General features: G+C 45.7%; 1 protein-coding gene across 10 annotated transcripts in view; it reads left to right on the top strand.

Annotated features, from left to right (window-relative positions):
* The window catches only part of SCMH1 (Scm polycomb group protein homolog 1), a 137205-nt gene extending 117325 nt beyond the window's left edge, over positions 1-19880 (top strand). For 7 of the 10 annotated variants that reach the window (XM_037032480.1, XM_037032482.1, XM_037032481.1 and 4 more), the window contains 5 exons: positions 1082-1273; positions 9114-9308; positions 11093-11158; positions 17533-17675; positions 18728-19880. In XM_037032480.1, the coding sequence (XP_036888375.1) occupies positions 1082-1273; positions 9114-9308; positions 11093-11158; positions 17533-17675; positions 18728-18853 (722 nt within the window). In that variant the 3' untranslated portion in view covers positions 18854-19880. Of the gene's footprint in view, positions 1-1081; positions 1274-1801; positions 1968-9113; positions 9309-11092; positions 11159-17532; positions 17676-18727 lie in introns of those variants that run through there. The other 3 variants (XM_037032486.1, XM_037032488.1, XM_037032489.1) reach the window with 3 other exon arrangements.

Consider the following 19880-nt stretch of genomic DNA (forward strand, 5'->3'; position numbering starts at 1 on the left):
TTCCTTCTAACGCGTCGCAGTATTTGGCCTCAAGAAGCAGCTGACATGGAAAAACCCATAAATAATCCAACTGTATTCTTTTGGAACACATTTACTGAGCCCTTACTATATGTCAGAGGTTATTCCCAGGACATTGGCTGGGGACGGGGAGAAAGGAGAATGACATGCTCAGGCTCTGCCCTGGTAGAAAGGGAATAATACCTCACAGCCGACTGTGGGAGGGGTGACAATAGAGAAATACGTGCAGGGTGGTGTGGGAGGCCAGGCGAGGGAGGAATTGGCTGAGAAGGGGGTGCAGCAGGCAGGGGAGGAATTGTTAGAGAAGGGGAGAACTGCAAGGGAAACCAAGCCTTCCTTTCCTTCTGAGGCAGAGGCCACTACCAGTCTCTCCCTTCCTTCCGCAGCAGTCTGCAGGAACCTGGCCTTCCTTGCTGCCTCTCCTTAGCTCCTAGCTAGCACCTGTACCTCCTGTAGGGTCCTTTCTCTGCCCCAAAACTACTTCCTGAGAATGACATGCCCCCACCCCCGCATCTCCTGTTGCTCTCAGACACAATTGCAGAGATCTTTAGCTTTTTAAGGGCTTTGCAGATACTTTTTGAATAGAAAAAGAGTGAAATTAAACACAGCATGGCATAGTTCCAAATGTTGCCGAAATTCTAGTGCTCTTACATAGATCAGATTGTTCACCAAACCAGTGCTGCAAAGGCTGTGTTCTCTTCTGCCCAGCTTCTGTTCTCGGGCAGTGCTTAGGGAAATAGCACACAGAATGAACAGGTTTCCTGGACAAGGCCCAGCCAACTGATGAAGCAGATAGAATTATGTTCACAGTTGTTTTCACAAGTTGCATAAAATCATTCCAGAGCCCCAGGTGCAAGGGACTGGCCTGGCCACTCCCATTATTTCAAGCCCTTTGGAGTTGGCGAAAATCATACCCTCGAGGGAGGGAGGGAGAAAACCTAGGCGCTGATTGCCTTTGTGTGAGCAGGTAAGCCTGAGGCAAGCTGTGGGCTGAACTCCTCCTGCCCAGCTCTGCGCTGCATGCCTGGCTGACATGCTCAGCCCTGTTTACTTCACTCCACAGCTGTGTTTGACCGGGAACAGCACACCCTCAACCTCCCGGCCGTCAACAGCATCACCTACGTCCTCCGCTTCCTGGAGAAACTCTGCCACAACCTTCGCAGTGACAATCTGTTTGGCAACCAGCCCTTTACACAGACTCACTTGCCACTCACCACCACAGAGTACGGCCACAGCCACGACAGGTACCTACCAGGTAGGAGCTGGGATGGGGCCTGGGCTAAGAAAGGGTGCAGGGCCAGCAGCAGCACCAGCAAGGGCCCAGGGCCAGCCCTCAGACCTGCTACCTTGGCACCTATTTTCCAGAGGTTTGGGTTTCTATCCCCAACCTTTGTCACATCTGGGACTTTTGGGTCTCCTCTTATCTTTGCTCTCTCTTCAGGATTTTGTCCCCTCTCTCTAGGATGAACCTTCTTTCCTCTGGATTGTTATTCCTAGAAAAAGTGGCTCAGGAGTCTCCCTCTGAGCTCCAAACTGCATGTGCAGCCACTGCAAAGTCACAGTACATCTCCCAGTGTGAATCTGGCAGCAGAGGCCTACCATAGAGCTCCCTTGCCAGCAGGAAGGTTTAGTCTCAAGCTACAGATTGAGAAATGTGCTCCCCGGTGATTGGCCATCCACTCTTTCCTTTGGCACGTGGCCCTAACTCCTCCAGCACTGCCAGTCTAGCAAGTCAATTCAAGTTCCTGCTGTTTCTAACTAGGCTGGAAAATAACTTTCTTAGTTAACATACCAGACCCACAGCGGGAAAGCGGATGCCACGTGGCCGGATCAGTGACTAAGCACTTCCGAGAGAGGTTAAAGAGTGAATGGAACGCGGCATCTCTAATCTGGAGCCCAGGACACAGCCGACAGGAAGGGAAGGAAAGCTCGGCCCAAAACATAGCGAGGTAGGTCCTTGTTGAGAGAGGGAAGGAAAGGCCCTTTAAAGGAGCCCTGTGGACTTTGTCCTGGCCAGAGGAGTAGAGAGGTGGCGCTCTCAGTTTCAGGGCTGTGCTGGCTGTTGATGGGGGAGCATATCAATTGAAAGGTGCCCCCTACTGACCTTCTATACAAGTCTTGTTCCCACACTGCCTTCCCTGTAGTCTTTTTATCATTGTCTTAACAAACTCACTTCTGAAAAAAGTGCCACTTCTGATGGAAGTGCCCTGGGCAGTGACTACTGACCCAGCCTCAGCCACACCAACCCTATATTTTTGCACCCAAATGAGTATTACTATGTAACTTGTAAAAATATACCTGAATTTCAAATACCGCTTGTAGGGACCAGACCCTCTGGTTCCTGCAGACATATTTGTGACCCCTTCACTGATCCTTTCTCTCACCTAAGCTGCTCTAGGTTGCTTTCTTTCAGCATCAGAATCTTTGAGAACAGAAAAAGGCATTCTTGCTTACAGTTAGGATGTTCTGCTGGGCATGGTAGAGTGGTGCAAAGGCAGGCTGTTACATATCCCCAGCTGTTGACACTCAGAAACTCTAAGCTGCACTTCAGTAATGAAAGTTAGGCCCACCTAGGATTCTGGGAGAATGGATACATTAGAGGGAATAGCATGTCCATTAGTGTAGCTGCTAAAGACAGATTTCGCAAAGAAATAGCAACTCAGAATTCCTCAGTGGAATATGCTCCTTAAGAACTAAGAGAAACGTACTGGTGGCCACATACAGAGACTCTCAGGGGTGTATACCACGGACAGGCAGTCACGAAGGTAGTTTGGGGTTGGGGACATGACCTTTCCTGGCAATTCGTTGCCAGTTTGCATCTCTGATTCAACTCTGATTCGGATAGGAGAAAGCAAGCTTTAGCCACTCTTCCTTCTTGCCTCACCAAGAAAGACACCAATACCAGGGTTATCACATTCTGCCATTGACTATCCCCCTTCCTTTCTCTCATTTTCAGTCAGACTTAGCCAACTCTCTGCACCCCCTTGTGCTTTCTAACCTTTGTTTCTCATAGTGGGTGCCCAGCAACTTGGCTGCTCTCACCCTAGTTTTTATTTGCTTCCCCGAAATGAGCATTTTAATTATGCCCAGACAAGTCAGAGCATCGCCTAGATTTCTGATTCCTCCCTGCTCCTCCTTCACTCGTCTTCTCTGCCTGCCTACCTGCCTGCCCGCCTTGCTAACCCTTTGTCCCACCTCTGATCGTTTATCATTTCCTGTGCTTTTCTGATTAGTTACCCAAACCTCTGCCGAAGAGTTTGATCTGGACAAGGACTATCCAAGGTGCCCTTTGGATCTGGTGATTATCACTCCCTCCCTCCCGCTTGGTTACATTCTTCTGCTAGTTCACAGCCAAAGGTGCCGCCTCTGTTATCTAGGTACTTCCTGGAGCCCTTTTCCCTACAGGTTCATTTGCACACTGTCTCCCTTGTAGAGTCTTGGCCTAACTGACACACCTCATTAGGCTTCCGTACCTAAGTGAAGGCTTAACGTTTTGTCTCCAACATTTTATTTTGAGAAACTTCAAATCTACAGGAAAGTTGTACAGATAGTACAGTGAACAGCCATGTAGTCTTCACCTAGATTTACCACTTAACTTTTTGTAATATTTACCTATTTCTCCAAGTGTATGTACATATATATATGTGTGTGTGTGTATGTATGTTTTTTGTTTATTTACTAAACCTTTTGAGAGTTAACTGCAGATAAGAAGAGGCTTGGTCTTTAAATACTTTTGTTTGTATCTCCTAAGAACAAGGAACATAATACTACCATCACACTCAAGAAATTAATAAAATCCAGCATTGTTGACCCTTGAAACAACATAGGTTTGAACTGCACAGGTCCACTAACAGGTGGATTATTTTCAATAAATACTATAAGTGCTTTTTTTCTTCTTTATGATTTTCTTAATAACATTTTTCTCTAATTTACTTTATTGTAAGAATAAAATATATAATGTATATTACATATAAAATGTGTGTTATTGACTGTTTATGTTATCAGTAAGTCTTCTTCTGGTCAGGAGTTAAATGTGGATTTTCAGCTGTGCAGGGGCATGGTGGGGGGATGGGGAACAGGTTGGATAAAGGGTGCCCCCAGTCCCTGCATTGTTCAAAGATCAGCTGTAGCTGATAAAGATCATGTTCAATTTTCCCAGTTCTCCCAATGGTATCCTTTTTTTACAGAAAGACATTTAATTTTTTTAATTACTTGAAAAATTTTTAAATTACAGTATATATTTATTATTACTTTGCATTAGTTTCGAGTTCACGGCATAGTGGTTAGACTGTCAAATGCTTTACATAATTATCCCCCTGATACTTTAAGTGCCCACCTGGCACCATAAATACTTATTACAATATTATTGCTATGTTCCCTATGCCAATAATGTTCTTTATAGTTGTTTTTTGCTTTTTATGCATTTTTAACCTAATTCAAGATCCAGTGAAGGGTCATCCATTGTATTTAGTTGTCCTATCTCTTTAGTTTCCTTTTATCTAGAGCGGTTTTCTAGCCTTTTTCCTACATGATATGACATTGGCATTTTGAAGAATCCAGCCTACTGTTCTGGTTGAGGTCATCAAACATTTATCAGATACTTACTCTTTGCCACATCCTGTATTGACCTGGGGAGACAGAGATGAGAGACACAATCCCTGCCCTGAGAGAGGGAGATAAAGGTAAACATGTGCGTGGTGAGAGCATGGAGGTCCTCTGGCCCAGGCAGGAGCAGTGAGCGAGAAGTAAGGCGAAAGAAGACGGCAGGACAGGATTCCTGAGGAAGCTTGGGGTGGGGGGCACTGTCATACCGGAATCCCTCCTTCAGCGCTCCGCACGTCTACGTCAAGCAGGAGTCCTGTGAAGGTTGAGAGGGAGCTCCTTCTGGCTTTCTACAGAACTGACAGTATTAGACAGTAAACAGCATTCATTTAGCTGGTCCCAGTGAACATTCATTCTAGCCCTTGAAATCCACCCAGCATTAACTCTAGGCCTGCTGCTTTGGAATTGCCGGGCTCCCCTCCGCTAGAGGAGGTGGTTCATTTTTCCCATGACAATAGGTTCCTTGTGCCTGTCTTTCGAATTGCCATCCAGGTCTTCTGAGCTAGTTATAAAGTTGTTCTCCAGATCTTCAAATGCACAGTGATTAAAACCAAATAAAAACTGAATTTTCTTAGGATGCCCCTTCATCCCTATACTAGGTTTCCTCACAGAACTGTCAGAGTTTTAAGATGACTCAAATGTTCATAATTAACGGAAACTATTGATTCCATCATTTAGTCAGATAGTCAGCCAGCCCAGTATCTACTGACTACACAATGTCAGGCTCTGATTTAGAAATGGAAGATTCCACTTTAATCTAGAGGGTAAAGTCCTTATTCCCACAGAGTTTCCAGCCTGGTAAAAAATTTAAATAAACAAATAGTTAATTTCATGGTAATGAGTACTTAAATAGGACAAGTTCAGAGTTCAAAAGTTCAAACCAGGTGTGTCAGGTAAGACTTTCCAGAAAAAAATATAACATCATGTGAGAGATGAGGCTGCAGTGGTATGCAGAGGCCCACACAAGAAGGTCTAATTGACCATGTTGCATACTCTAAACTACATCATTGGGCAGTGAGAACCCACTGAAATGTTTTAAGCCAGGGAAGTGACAATCAAATTTGTGTTTTAGATAGCTCACTCGGGGTACTGTGTGGGAGGGTGGATTGGAATGTAGCAAGACGGTAAGCAGGAAAACTAGCTGGAGGTTTCTGCAGAACTCTTTGAGTCTTCCTAGATTTGGGGATTTTCCTTTCTCTTGATACCCAAATCTAAATCAAATCAAATAAACCCCATCCCAGAATAAGGTTACAGTTTCCTGGTAGTTGTTCATATTCCTAGCTGTCCATTCCTGCTCTGACTCCGTTCTTAATTCATTTCCCTGGCAACTCCTGTAGCCCATGGTCTCCCTCTGCAGTCCTTTGCCCCAAACCTTTGATCCTGTTCCTCATCCTTCATTCGATCCAGTCCCTCAAATCTCAGAAGTAGAAAGTTCTGTAGAGATGACTTCCTTTGTATCCCAACAGACAAGGGTGGTCAGCTGGCCTCTGCTTAAATAATCCTAAAAGTCAGTTGCTCACTATCGCCTTTGGCAAGCAGTTTTACTTTTAGACACTTCTGATTGCTAAAATGCCTCTTTTTGTTAGCTGAAATCTGCTTCTTATAACTCCTGCTCACTGTTCTACTCTGTGCCTTCCAAAAGGCCAGATCTACCCAGTCCTCTTCCCATCCCATGACTGCCTTCAGGGGTTTTTTCTCCACTGACCTTTTTCCAGATTCTACACTACCAGGTTTTTCTTCTTTGCCTCTCACCAGCGTTCTGGTTATGCTCCACTGGGAACTCGAGTTTTTAAGGTCAGCCTTGCAATGTGATACTCAGAGATCTGCCACTCGCTGAAAATAAATTATTAAGGTCAAGGTCCTTATCTGTCTGTTTTACCTCTGCATATCCCATACCTAGCATAGTCACTCACAAACAGAGTACGCAACACATTTTTGTTGAATGAACGAATGACCTGCCTCTCATATTGATTGTTCTCATGTCTCCAGCACATCAACAGCAAATTTAATTTATATATACCGTATGAGGTTAGGGTTTTCATCTCTATTTTATAGAATGGCAAACTGAGTCCCGGGTCGGGGAGGAAGCTATGATTGTTGACTCATACTTGTACTAGAAATAGAACTCAAGCCCTGGCTGGTAATAGCTCAGTGGATTGAGCGCAGGCCTGCGAACCACATGATCACGGTTCGATTCCCAGTCAGGGCACATGCCTGGGTTGCAGGCCAGTTCCCAGCCGGGGACTCACCAGAGGCAACCATACATTGATATTTCTCTCCTTCTCTTCCCCTCTAAGGATAAATAAATAAAATATTTTTTTAAAAAAGAAATAAAACTCAAGTCTTCTAGTCCCTATCAGTGGTGTCAAAGTTTGGCTTGTTTTAACAGGCTTGTAGAACTCCTTTTTTACAAAGGTAAGATTATATGGAAGTGTATAAAAGTTAAAACCAGAGCTGTTTTGATAGAAACTGGAATGAGACCCAGAGCTCTATTTCCTTGACTCCCCTCTGGAGGCCCCCGGGGCCCTGTGAAACACAGCTGGACCGCACTGCAGTCTCTGTCCTGTCATTATCCTGGTGAAGGCAGCCGGGGCCTCGTGGACCAGCCCTAAGTGGACTAGGACCCCCCAGAGCCCAGGGTATGATTTTTTCGCTGCATCTCATTAGGATAAGATTTAGTGGCCTTGCCGGGTCCAGGTGCCACCAGTCCAGATTTTCAGACCCATCAACTCAAAATCCAAATGTCAGTTACTATTTTTAGCATCACTGAGAGGAAAAGACACTGAGTTGCATCAGCATCTGGTGAGCTTCATGTTGTCATCATTCTTTTTCACATCTGTTGGCTCTTGTGAGGCAGGTGGTATTATCCCCAGTCTTCACTTAGTAAAATGAGGACTAGAAGGGTGGGGTTCCCCTGCTGATAAATGCAGAGACTCAACTTCACCTTTTGCTTGAGCTCGTTCAGAGGACGTAGGTTTGTCAGTCTGTGAATGAAGAATAAAATAATAACGCTCCACCTTTGTAAAGTCCATCCATTTCTTCATCTGACGTTCTCAGCTTGATACAGGGTGATTTTTCCCAGTGTACAGTTGAAGAAATTGGTGCTCAGAGAAGAGAAACAACTTGCCCGGGGTCACACACCTAGTGCAAGGCAGGAGCTGAGGCATAGTACCCGGGCCTCATGTTTCCTGTTCTTGTCTCAAAGTAGGACAGTAGTATAATCATCTCTCTGGGAAAGCAGGAATCTGGTACCTCCCCTGAGAACAGGAGTGGATATGATTTAGGTATCCTGGAGCTCAGAGACTTCTCTCTGGAATCGTTTCTATGGGAGGGCTTCATCAGTTAAATCGCTTGAGATAACAGTGAAATCTGTGTCATGCTAGGTTTGACTTTAAACTGATGGTTATCAAGGAATTTTAGGTGAATAGCAGAAAGCAGTTCTAAAATCCTAAGCCATCTTGCCACAGAGGTCTTACTGAATGCCAGACACTGTGCTTGAATTTAGTGTTTATCAGAGGCCCTGAATGAACCCCGAGCATTATCTAAACACCTGACCTCTAAGAAGAACCACAAAGGACATTGATAAGGTCCAGTACCCAAGACAACACCACCCCCCCGTAAGTTGCGACTGCTGTGACCAGGGCTAAGGAAATGTTTTGGTATGTGTAGAACCCAGTCATGAGACAGAGTCTGCTCACATTTTGTAGTGCAACGATTAGGGACTGTTGCCTGGTGTTGGGCCATGGCCTGGGAGTAGAAATGTCAGGATGAGATTCCCTTTGCAAAGGCTTGCATAGCCACTTCCTTTTGATATTTACAAACCCCTTAGAAGAAAGGGGCTTCCATTGTTATAGATAAGGAAACTGAGATTCTGAGGGAAGCTTTTTGCCTGCTGAGTGGCAGGGTCAAATTCTAACCCAGATTCTGGTTCCATGCCCACATTCTCACCACTGTACAATCTGGCATCCTTGGAATGTTTCTACAGAACAAGGCAAATACGAAAGGAGGCAAGAACATAAGAGCATATCCTTTGCAGACAGGCCTTTAGCCACGTATCAAGAAACATTTCTGAGATGCCCTGCTGTTTGAGAGAGTCAGTTTCTAATGTGCTCTCATCTAAGCACACGTATCTCCTCTCCAACACCCTATTCTCTGCTCTAGCATGTTGTGTATAAGGCAGCGTCTTCCTATTTTTTAAGGTTCTCCTTATCCAGGAAGAGCATAAGATGTCTAGAGCAGAAGAACCCTCAAAGACCATCTAGTCTAAGAGAAAGTGTCTCTAAGGAGATCCAAGTCCAGAGAATGGCACTAGGCTTGACTAAGGCCACCAAGTGAGAGCCAGAGCCATGACTGGTACACAGGCCTCCTAAGACCCAGCCTGGGTCTGCTGTTTTGCTGCCTCTTGCTCCACCCAAACAGGTACCTGGGAGCCAGCACCCCAGCAGTTCCTTGAGGTTAGTCCCTTCTCTAACCCTGGTGTTACTGTTTTTCAGGTGAAACCTTTGTCCTGGGGAATAGTCTGGCCCGGTCCTTGGAGCCACACTCAGACTCAATGGACTCCACCTTGAATCCCACCAACCTTGTCAGCACCTCCCAAAATCTTCGAACCTCTGGGTACCGGCCTTTGCTTCAGTCCTGTGGCCTCCCACTGAGCACTGCCTCAGCTGTGCGTAGGCTGTGCTCCAGGGGTAAGCTTACTAGAGTTGTGGCGCTCCCGCCCTCCCTCACTCTTCCCTTCCCCCCTTCTTTCCGAAGGTCTGGGAGTCCAGAAGGGACCTAGCTCTCTTGCCCTCTGCTTGCTGGTTGGACTGGGGTCTGCTAGGCACCTGAGAGGCAACTGAAACTCTGGGATTGACTTGAGAATAATGGAAACTGAGACCTAGAGCCAAAGGGACAGGAAAGGATTCATTGATTGCTTCATTAGCTATTTATCTGAACACCATATGTGTCTGGCACAGGGATACAAAAATTGGCCCTTCTTGTCCTCAAGGAGCTCACAGTAGCGTGGAGGAAATGCCTAAACAGGTCATTGTAAAACAACACCTTGAGTGCAGTTACATATTATTATAAAAACTGCAAGAAGGAACACCTAACACAAGCTTGGCATCCAAGGGAAGCTTCCTTGAGGACATGACACCCTGAGATTTAAAGAGTGACTCCATGAATGGCAATCTCAGGAGAGAGATGGGGAGGGAGAGCTTTTCAGAAAGAGAGTCCAGCATGAGCGAGGGTGAAGGGAAAGAACTAGCAGATTGTACCAGGAGCTGTAGCTGCTTGGTATTGCTGAAACCAAAGGTAAAACTGAGGCGTCAAAGAGAAAAGCCTGGAAAGGTCAGGGTTATGCCATAGAGGACCTTAAGTGGCACGTTAAAGAGTTTAAAGTTGATCTTATAGGCAATGCAAAGTTTTTGAAGGCTTTTAATTAGAGGCAAGACCTAAAAAGGTTTGCGCTTTCAATAGATCATTGACTACCACGTGGAGGACGGATGCGAGGAAGGACAAGACTGGAGAGACCCGTTAGAGGTTACTAGCATGGGCCAGACCAGAAGTGATAAAGGCCTGGGTGCAGGCAGTGAGGGCGCATGTGAAGGCATTGCTGGAGCTGGAGGGAGAGGAGTTCAGATCAACACTGGATCTGGGGAGGGTGGGGAGGCTGAGCAAGGCTCAGCCATACCAAAGCAAGGCTGAGAAGTCTGAAGGTTGAGGAAAACTGTAACATTGATGTGCTCATGGTCTTGTCATTTAATGGTTATAAAGGACATAAGTCACAAGACAGTTGGAAAGACAGGAGGTTGGGTCAGAAAATGGGATGTTTAATACTGTGAAGTGAATTTGTCCCCAGTGATAGCAAGACCCAGGCGGTAAACTCAGCAGTAGGTACTTGAAGTAGTTGTGAAAGTACTGGTGGAGGCAAGGAGGTTGAACAGACTGCCTCTGAGGGTTATGGCAAGGATTGGGGTGGAATAGAAGGCAGTGAGCTAAGTAATTTGAAAAAGGCTTCATTTAACAAGGGGTAGAAACCCAGAGATTTACAAATACCAATGATCAGGAAGGGCAGATGGTAAAGTACATGTTTGGCCTCTGAAGAACATGAGCTTTCATTGGAAGATGGTCTAAAAGCAGCTCTTGGTAGACAGGAGAATGCCGCCCCCCCCAGCCTCACTGTGGCCTCTCCCAGCCGAGATGTGTGGGACATGAAAGAATAAGAAGGCTCAATTAGCAAGGCCTGCAGTGGAAAGAAGGATCTCAAGAGAGAGAGTTTTCAGGAAGGCTGACTGGGGAAGAAGTCTGGGAGGCCCCAACCCCGACCCCAGTGAGACAACAACATGGAGTGTGAGAAGCTCTGAAGTAGAGGTAGAACTCAGAGTTGATCCCCCCTCTTGAGACTTGGGTAAGTCATCTCGCCTCACACATCCGCACATTCCTTATATGCAAAATGGAGATGGTGATACCCCCCTGGTCTTTTCCACAGGAGTGTTAAAAGGATCAAATGGAAGCAGGGATGTGGGATCGTTTTGGAAACGAACTCATTCCCCAGGTATGAGGGTGTTACTGTTACTGCGACCTTCTCCAAGGCCACGTAGGAGTGCCTCACAGGGCACTGTTGTCCCCCAGGCATCTCCACTCTTCCTTTGGAATACATTGAGTCTGTTGGCCAGGTCATGGTCATCTCTTCTGACCCTGAAGAACCTAATAAGGCTATGAAAGGATTCTATTCGGTTGGCCCTAAAACTCTTTCTCTCACAGCATGTAATGGATGCCGAGTCTGTCCCCTCTTATTTCCCTCTCTGGGATGATTGGGCATCCGTCTGTTAGTTTGGCCTCTGTGGGGACGCCTCGCCTGCCCTAGTCATTCTCAGACTGAGACACACTCCCTTCCTTGAAGAGTGACCACCCCTGTACCCACTGGGTGGAGGGAAAGAACGCTGATCCAGTCTGTCTGGAAAATGGGCACAGGAAAAGACAGAGATGAGGCAACAACTTGTCTCCTTCCCACCTGTGTGGTCTTGGGCAAGACAGTTCACTTCTCTGGGCCTCAGTTCTCTCATCTCTAAAGTGAAGATGATGGTAATTCCTTCAAGAGTTATTTTAAGGGTCAAATGAGCTGATGATAGTGGGGATTCTTTACAATGTCAATATATCGGACTGTTCTTCCCCACATTCACCACTACCCCATCGTGCATGCCGCCGTCACCTCTTTGTCTGGACCGTCATAGGAGACTCATTTACAGCCGGTCTCCCTCACTTCTGTCCTTGCCCCCTAACGTCTGTTTTCAACAGACCATGAGAGCAGTCCCTTTCATTGTAAATCGGTTCCTGTCACTCCTGTGCTCAAAACTAACCTACACACTCAGAAAAGCCAGTGGTCTCTCAGTGGCATACCAGAGAGACTCTCCCTGCCCCCTCACACACGTGCGTACTCCCAGATGTTGTTTCCTGCCACTTCTGCTCATTCGCTCTGCTCTGGCACGTTGGCCTCCCTGCTAACCCTTAAACGTGCCCATCATTCTTCTGCCTCGGGGTCTTTGCTCAAATGTCTTCATCTCAGTGGAGTGTACATTGTAAGGGGAATAGGCTGACAGAGAAACACATAACGTATTAATAGTATTATATATGTGGATGTATATATGTGTATATATATAACACCATTATATACATTACATGCAAGTATAATACTCTGTGTATATGCATGCCTGTGAGATTCCTAGCTCCCGTGGGTAGAGGAATTAGCTAAGACGGTCCAAGAAGGACACTCAGTTGTGTATCTTCTCTCTGCCCTCCATAATCTCTGCACTTGCTCTCTGTCTTAGCATCGCAGTGGACTTTGAAGAACTGGCAGGCTCACACAGAGCCCTCTCCAACTTCCTCTCTACTACCACCTCTAAAAAGCCGTCGGAATTTCTGTGGTCCTAATCACCTCTGCTTGCTCCAGCACACCTCTCCCCCGTCTGTTCAGTGCCCAGCCACAAGCTTCATAAATAATTGCTAGAGTCTTGAATACAGGGAGCAGGGGCTAGGGCAAGCAAACTAAGCTTTGACTTTTAGACCTGGGACCCAGAATGCAGAAAAATGAGAAGATATTTTTAGGCTTTGCAAGAGGTAATTAAAGAGTAGGTTCCTTCTGTTTTCACAGGTGTATTCCAGATCTGCCACTTAGTATATGACTGGGCATTCCCTGGGTGGGAAGAATACAGATATGAACAAGACAAGGTCCCTATCTGAAGACAGACACAGTCTAGCAGGGGAGACAGAAAAATACACGAGTAATTGATTATTCATTCATTTAACAAACATATTTGAACATCTGTGGCTGATGGGGCACTCTTTTGTGTGCTGGGCACTGTAATGGGAAAATTCCTCCTGTGTGTCCCCCCTACTTTCCGTACTCTGTTCAACAGTACTGCACTTCTGAAACCTAACCTGTGGGTTCTCCACACACCAGTGGGGTGTCCTGCAGTTTAGCTCAGTTCTGACACTACCTGGAGAGAACATGGAGATAACAGGATAACACTACCTGGAGACGGTCCAGACAAAGAGGTGACGGCGGCACCTGCTACAGATTAAGGGCTCAGGCCCACAAGACTGCTGACCCACCCCCACTCCTTCAGAAGCCAGTCGAAAGTCTGCATTATTAGAAGTCTTCTGTACTTCTAACCAACTACATACGTTGGAGATTACCACCATCCCCTCCTTAGATTTAATTAATTTGCTAGAGTGGCTCAGAGAACTCTGACAAACTGTTTACTTAACTAGATTACTAGTTTTCTGTGAAAGGATCCAGCTCCAGAACAGCCAGGTGAAAGAGATGCAGAAGGAAGGTAGGAGGAAGGGTCATGGGGCTTCCGTGCTCTCTGAGCTGGGTGAGCCACTCTCCCAGCACCGCCATCTCTTCTTCACTGTAGTAAGAGACAAAGGACAATACATAATGATAAAGAGAACAATCCAGCAAGAGGGTATAACCCTAGTAAATGTTTACACACCCAACATAGGAGCACCTAAATATGTAAAGCAAATCTGGATGAACATCAAGGGAGAGATGGACAGAAATACAGTCGTATTCGGGGATTTTAACACTCTATTGACTTTGATGCATAGATCTTCCAGACAGAAAGTCAGCAAGGAGACAGCAGCCTTAAACGACACACTAGAGCAAATGGATTTCATTGGTATCTTCAGAGCATTTCACCCTAAAGCAACAGAATATACATACTTTGCAAGTGCACGTGGAATGTTTTCTAGGATAGACCACATGTAGGACACAAAACAAGTCTCAGTAAATTTAAGAAGATTGAAATCTTATCAAGCATCCTCTCTGGCTATAGTGCTATGAAACTAGGAATCAGTCACAAGAACAACACTGAAAAACATGCAAATGCATGGAAACTAATAACATATTATTAAACAATGAATGGGTCAACAACTAGATCAAGGAAGAAATCAAAAGATACGTTGAAACAAATGAAAATGAGGACACAACAGTCCAAAATCTGTGGGACACTGGAAAAGCAATCCTAAGAGGGAAATTCATAGCATTACAGGCCTATCTCAAAAAATAAGAAAAAGCTCAGATAAACACTCTAACTTCACACTTAAAGAATTTGAAAAGGAACAATAAATAAAGACCAAAGTGAGTAGAAGGAAGGAAATAATAAAGATCAGAGAAAAAATAAATAGAGTCTGAAAAATGATATAAAAGATCAGTGAATCCAAGAGCTGGTTCTTTGAAAACATAAACAAGATTGATGAACCTTTAACCAGACTCATTAAGAAAAAAAGAGAAAGGACCCAAATAAATAAAATCAGAAATTAAGAAGAAATCATAACTGACATCAAAGAAATACAAAGGTTTGTAAGAAAATATGAACAACTATATGCTAACAAACTGGACAACCTAGATGAAATGGACAAATTTCTAGAAACATACAATCTTCCAAAGCTAGAGAATCTGAATAGACAGATAACACCAAGTGAAACTGAAGCAGTAATCAAAAAATTCCCAACAAACAAAAGTTTCACAGGTGAATTTTACCTGTGAAACATTACAAGAACTAACACCTCTCCTCCTCATAAAATTCAAGAGGATAGAAAGCTCCCAAACTTATTTTACAAGGCCAGCATTGTCCTAATTCCAAAAGCAGATAAAGGCACCACAAAGAAAAAAAATTATAGGCCAGTATTCATGATGAACATAGATGCTAAAATCCTCAACAAAATACTAGCAAACTAATACAGCAATGAATCAAAAAGATCATACACCATGATCAAGTGGGATTTATTCTGGGAGAGCAAGGTTGGTACAATATTCACAGGTCAATAAACATGATTCACCACATAAACAAAATGAAGGATAAAAACTACATGATCATATCAATAGATGTAGAAAAGGCATTTGATAAAACCCAGCACCCATTATGATAAAAACTCTAAGCAAAGTAGAATTAGAACATACCTAAACATAATAAAGGCCATATGTAGTAAACCCACAGCCTACATCATACTCAGTGGGCAAAAACTACAAGCAAGCCCCTGAAGATCAGGAACAAGACAGAGATGTCCACTTTCACCTCTTATTTAACATAGTAGTAGAAGTCCTAGTCACAGCAGTCAGACAAGAAGAAGAAATAAAAGGCATCCAAATTGGAAAGGAAGAAGTAAAACTGTCATTATGTGCAGATGACATGATACTGTACATAGAGAACCCCAAAGATTCCACCAAGAAACTACTAGAACTTATAAACGAATTCAGCAAAGTAGCAGGATACAAAATTAATATCCAGAAATCAGTTGCATTTTTATATGTCAATAATGAAGTAACAGAAGGGGAAATTAAGGAAACAATCTCATTTACAAATACTTCAAAAAGAATAAAATACCTAGGAATAAACCTAACCAAGGGTATAAAACACTAGTACTTGGAAAATTACAAGACACTGAAGAAAAAATTTGAAGAAGATACAAATAAATGGAAGCATATACCATGTTCATGGATAAGAGCAGTTAGCATCATGAAAATGTCCATACTACCCAAAGCAATCTACAGATTCAGTGCAATTGTTATAAAGATTCTAATGACATATTTCACAGAACTAGAGCAAATATTTTGAAAATTTATATGGAACCACAAAAGTCCCCACAAAGCAACAGTGATCCTGAGAAAGAACAAATTTGGAGGAATTAAAACTCTACTAAAAAGGCCATAGTGATCAAAACAGCATGGTGCTGGCATAAAAACAGACACACAGAGCAGTGGAATAGACTAGAGTCCAGAAATAAACCCACACCTTTGTAGTCAATTAGTATTTGACAGAGGAAGCACACATACAATGGGCTAAAGATAGTTATTTCAGTAAATGGTGTTGGGGAAATTGAACAGATCCGTGCAGAAAAATGAAACTCTATTACCTTCTTACACCACACACAAGAATAAGTTCAAAATGGATCAAAGACTTAAATGTTAGACCCAAAACCATAAAAAATACTAGAAGAAAACTTAGACATGTTCTTCTCTTTTTAAGTGGTTAAAGATGGTCTTTTTAAATAAACTTTTTTAGGAAAAAAAACTATTTCTGTATGCTCTGAAAGGGATGAATCTCCCAGACAGAATGATGAGTTAATGGAGCCAGACACAAAAGTGTACATACTATGAGTCAAGGGTCCCAAAGTTGAAGAACAAGCACACTAACTGACAGTGGAAAAGAGTCAGAGCAGAGGCCGCCAATAGGGAGAGAGGCATTGATTGGGAAGGGGCACAGCATCTGTATCTTGATCTGGGTAGCGGTGAAACAGGAATATATAAATGTCAAGGTCCAAAAAGTTCTGTCCTCAAAAGGTGTCCCCTTTATGTGTAATATGCCACAATGAAACAAACTTAAGACACCAAATAAATATCTAAATATAGAACATACCAAAAATACTGTGCTACTCAAATGACATTTTATTTAAAAGACCAAGGAGTTGAGATTTCATATCTGGTGCAGTGGGAGCCATTGCATTGAGTTTTTAGGGACTGGCAGAGTCCAGTTACTTTTTAAAGGGTGCTTTGGCTGCTTTAAGGAGAATACATCAAGGTGATAGATGGGGAAAAAGTGTGGAAAGATTGAGCTATACCCAGAAGATACACAAAATGCTTTGTGAGACCAATCATTTCAATATTAGAACAGAAAAGTTTCATAAAGGAGCTGGTCCTAAAAGCCATCTCTTGCTTAGCGAAGTTGGAGTTTGCTGAAGAAAAGAGAAATGGAAAGGAGAGAAGGGACCTGTTCCAGGCAGTGGGGATGAGACATGCCAGAGACCTGTGGCAGGTGGTGACCAGAATACAGAGATCTCAAATCCATCAGGGGAAATGGGAGGAGCTGGATTCGAACCATGATTGAGATAAAAGCTCTAGGCAGAGCACTAAATTAATGAATGTTGAGCCTTCTGGGAGCCAAAGACAAACTGTTTTTCTGCCTCTGAGCATTAGGCTCTAGTGAGGTCAACTAATCCTCAGTCTTTGGAAGAGTCAGGGTGTTATCCACTGTTTTTTTCTCCCTAGACCCCAGGGATTGGGCTCTACTCTTGCCTGGTTCCCAAGGTCTCTCTAATGGTCCCCAGAGCCAAGGCCCACGGTGAGCCCACAGTTGACCTCATTGTTACCCCAACTCAAGTCCAGAATGAATCACAGCCTCGATGTTAAATTCCTTCTGACGATTTGCAAAATAGATCTACCCTTAGAGGACAAATATTTGGCCTAAGACTTAGCCCCTCAGATGCTTTGTAGAAAGCCCTCCGCTGCTTCTGCCCGCTCTGGTTCCTCTGCTCTGCCCAGACCGTTAGCCTCACCCACACAGGCTTGCAGGACATGCCAAGGACAGTGGCAGGGAGTTCAAATCAGTCCCCACTCGTAATGGCAGATACCCTTCTGTCCTACAGGGTCAGACCGATACCTGGAAAGCCGGGATGCCCCTCGACTGAGTGGCAGGGACCCCTCCTCATGGACAGTTGAGGATGTGATGCAATTTGTTCGGGAAGCTGATCCTCAGCTTGGACCCCACGCTGACCTCTTTCGTAAACATGTAAGTGCCCCTGCCTGATCGCTCATGCTTGCTGGGAATATTGCTTCTGCAACTTGTAGACTCCTAAGGGCATGGGCTATGTATTTGTTTCAGGTCCCTCGAAACCAAGCGCAGGAGATTATACAAACTTAGAGACAGAGTCTGGGGTCTCAAACAGTCCTCACTGGGCACTGAGTTCAGCTTACTTCCCTAGTGTAGGGTCTGATTCAGCCACATTCCTACAGGGTATACATACACCCTCTGGGCTCAGTGTCAGGCCCTCCTCTTGTCCTTGCTCTCCCATTGCCTGCCTTGGCCTGAAAATAAGGGGCCACAGCCCAAGTTACAGAGTCCCTTGGCAAGTGGCCCCCAACTCTCCATCCTCATCAGTCCCCTCATCTTCTACTAGCCCCTCAAGCACCTGTTCAAGAGACCATTTGGCCCTGTGGCCAGAGACTACTCCTGACCACCCCCGCCCCCCCCGCATTGACCATACTTCTGATTTGGGGCCCAAAGCCATTTCCCCGTCGCCCCTGCTGCTTGGTGCTGTTCTGCCCCTTAGGTACTCAGAAGAGATCTGCCACCATTTGTTGGTCATTTACACCACTCACGCCAGGTGGGTGTGGAGGGTGCCCTCAGCTCAGGCCCGAAGGTCTCAGAACTGCTTGATAAGTGCCTGCCTTGTGTGTGGTTCACACAGAGGGTCCCTGCCGTGCAGGAGGGAGGAGGACTCACAGAATAACAGTTGAGGGTCAATCAGTGCAAACACAGGCTGTGAGAAGTGACTGGCACCCTGCCTGTGGCTTCCTGGATGAGGTGGAACTGAGCTGGATCCCAGAGGTTTGGAAGGGTCTCAGCAAAGGAAGAAAATTGGCGCAAACATGTGAACAGCTTAGCTGGTTGGGCTCAGCAGTAGATTTTGCAGGGAGGGATGGTTGGAGACGGAAGGTGGGAGACCAGATAGGCTTTAGTGTCACAGCAGGTTCCCTGGAGTCCGTGTGGCTGGTACTTCCCTGGGGTGGTCAGACCAACCAGGCCTCTGAAGGGACCTCCTCCCCCACCCCCGCCTGCAGGAGATTGACGGCAAGGCACTGCTCCTGCTGCGCAGTGACATGATGATGAAGTACATGGGTCTGAAGCTGGGGCCCGCGCTCAAGCTCTGCTACCACATCGACCGGCTGAAGCAGGGCAAGTTCTGAACAGGAAGCACGGCGCAGACACCTGAGTGGGGAGCGGGTGGGGCCGGTGTTCTTCTCCCAGGAAGCAGGACCAGCAGCCCACTCCCGGTGCTCACTGGGTTTCAGGGCCACCTCAGGATTGCAGGAGGCTGTGCAGAGACCCCACTGCTGCCCTCCTGCCGTGACGTGTCCTTCCATGAAGGGCTGAGATGGGGGAGCGTGGGGCCTGGGGCTGGCGCTGCTCTTGCCTCTGCCCTGCCTCTGCTCTGAGGTCCCTCTATTTATTGCCCAAGCATGGCCGGCCTCTCACCAGAAGTTTAGATTGAACAGCTACCATGTGATGGCAGAAGGAGCCAACCCCTGGGCTTCGGAAGGAGGGGCCCTGAATTGACCCTTGTGCCCGGTTCCCTTACCACCTGCTGGGCCTGCTGGCACCGTTGGCCCACAGTTCCTGCCTTCTCCTACAAGACCCCCAGACTTTAAACTCATGGTGCAGACCTCTTCTTTTTTTAAAAAGATCTTTTCTTATTGCTAATTTATTGCTTCTGGCACTGGGGCAAGCCCTTCAGTTCCTACTCCTCTCACTGCAGACCTGAGGCTTCAGGAAGAGAGACTGCCCTGCCCTGGTCCCAGAGAGGCATGGGCCCTTCACAGAGGACACAGCCCCGGGGCACTTTCTTTTGGGGATGGGCAGACCCATAAAGCCTTGACCACGTCACTCAGCGTGGAGAGGAAGGGTCCTTGTTGCCTTGCCCTCTCTCCCTCCACTGGGCCCTTTGCAGCCCCAGCCTGGTCTGCGGGAGTGAGTGCCCCGCACAGCACAGCTTCCTGCTGTGGCCAGAACTGCTGCACTAGAAGGTTTCACCAATGATTTTAGGCCGAGAAGGCCCCAAAGTGGGTGGGAGGAAAGGTTCTCCAGGCTGGAGCCTGGCTGCACCCAGGCCACCGTCCACATGCTTCCTTCATAAACAGGTCAGCAGCACCGCTGCCCTGCTGCTGTCTAGACTTATTTTATGTCAATTTGTTTATAAATAAAAAACAACATAGA

Source organism: Sturnira hondurensis, unplaced genomic scaffold, assembly GCF_014824575.4.
Source record: "Sturnira hondurensis isolate 20B ecotype Veracruz unplaced genomic scaffold, ASM1482457v3 Scaffold0021490, whole genome shotgun sequence".
Taxonomy (NCBI): domain Eukaryota; kingdom Metazoa; phylum Chordata; class Mammalia; order Chiroptera; family Phyllostomidae; genus Sturnira; species Sturnira hondurensis.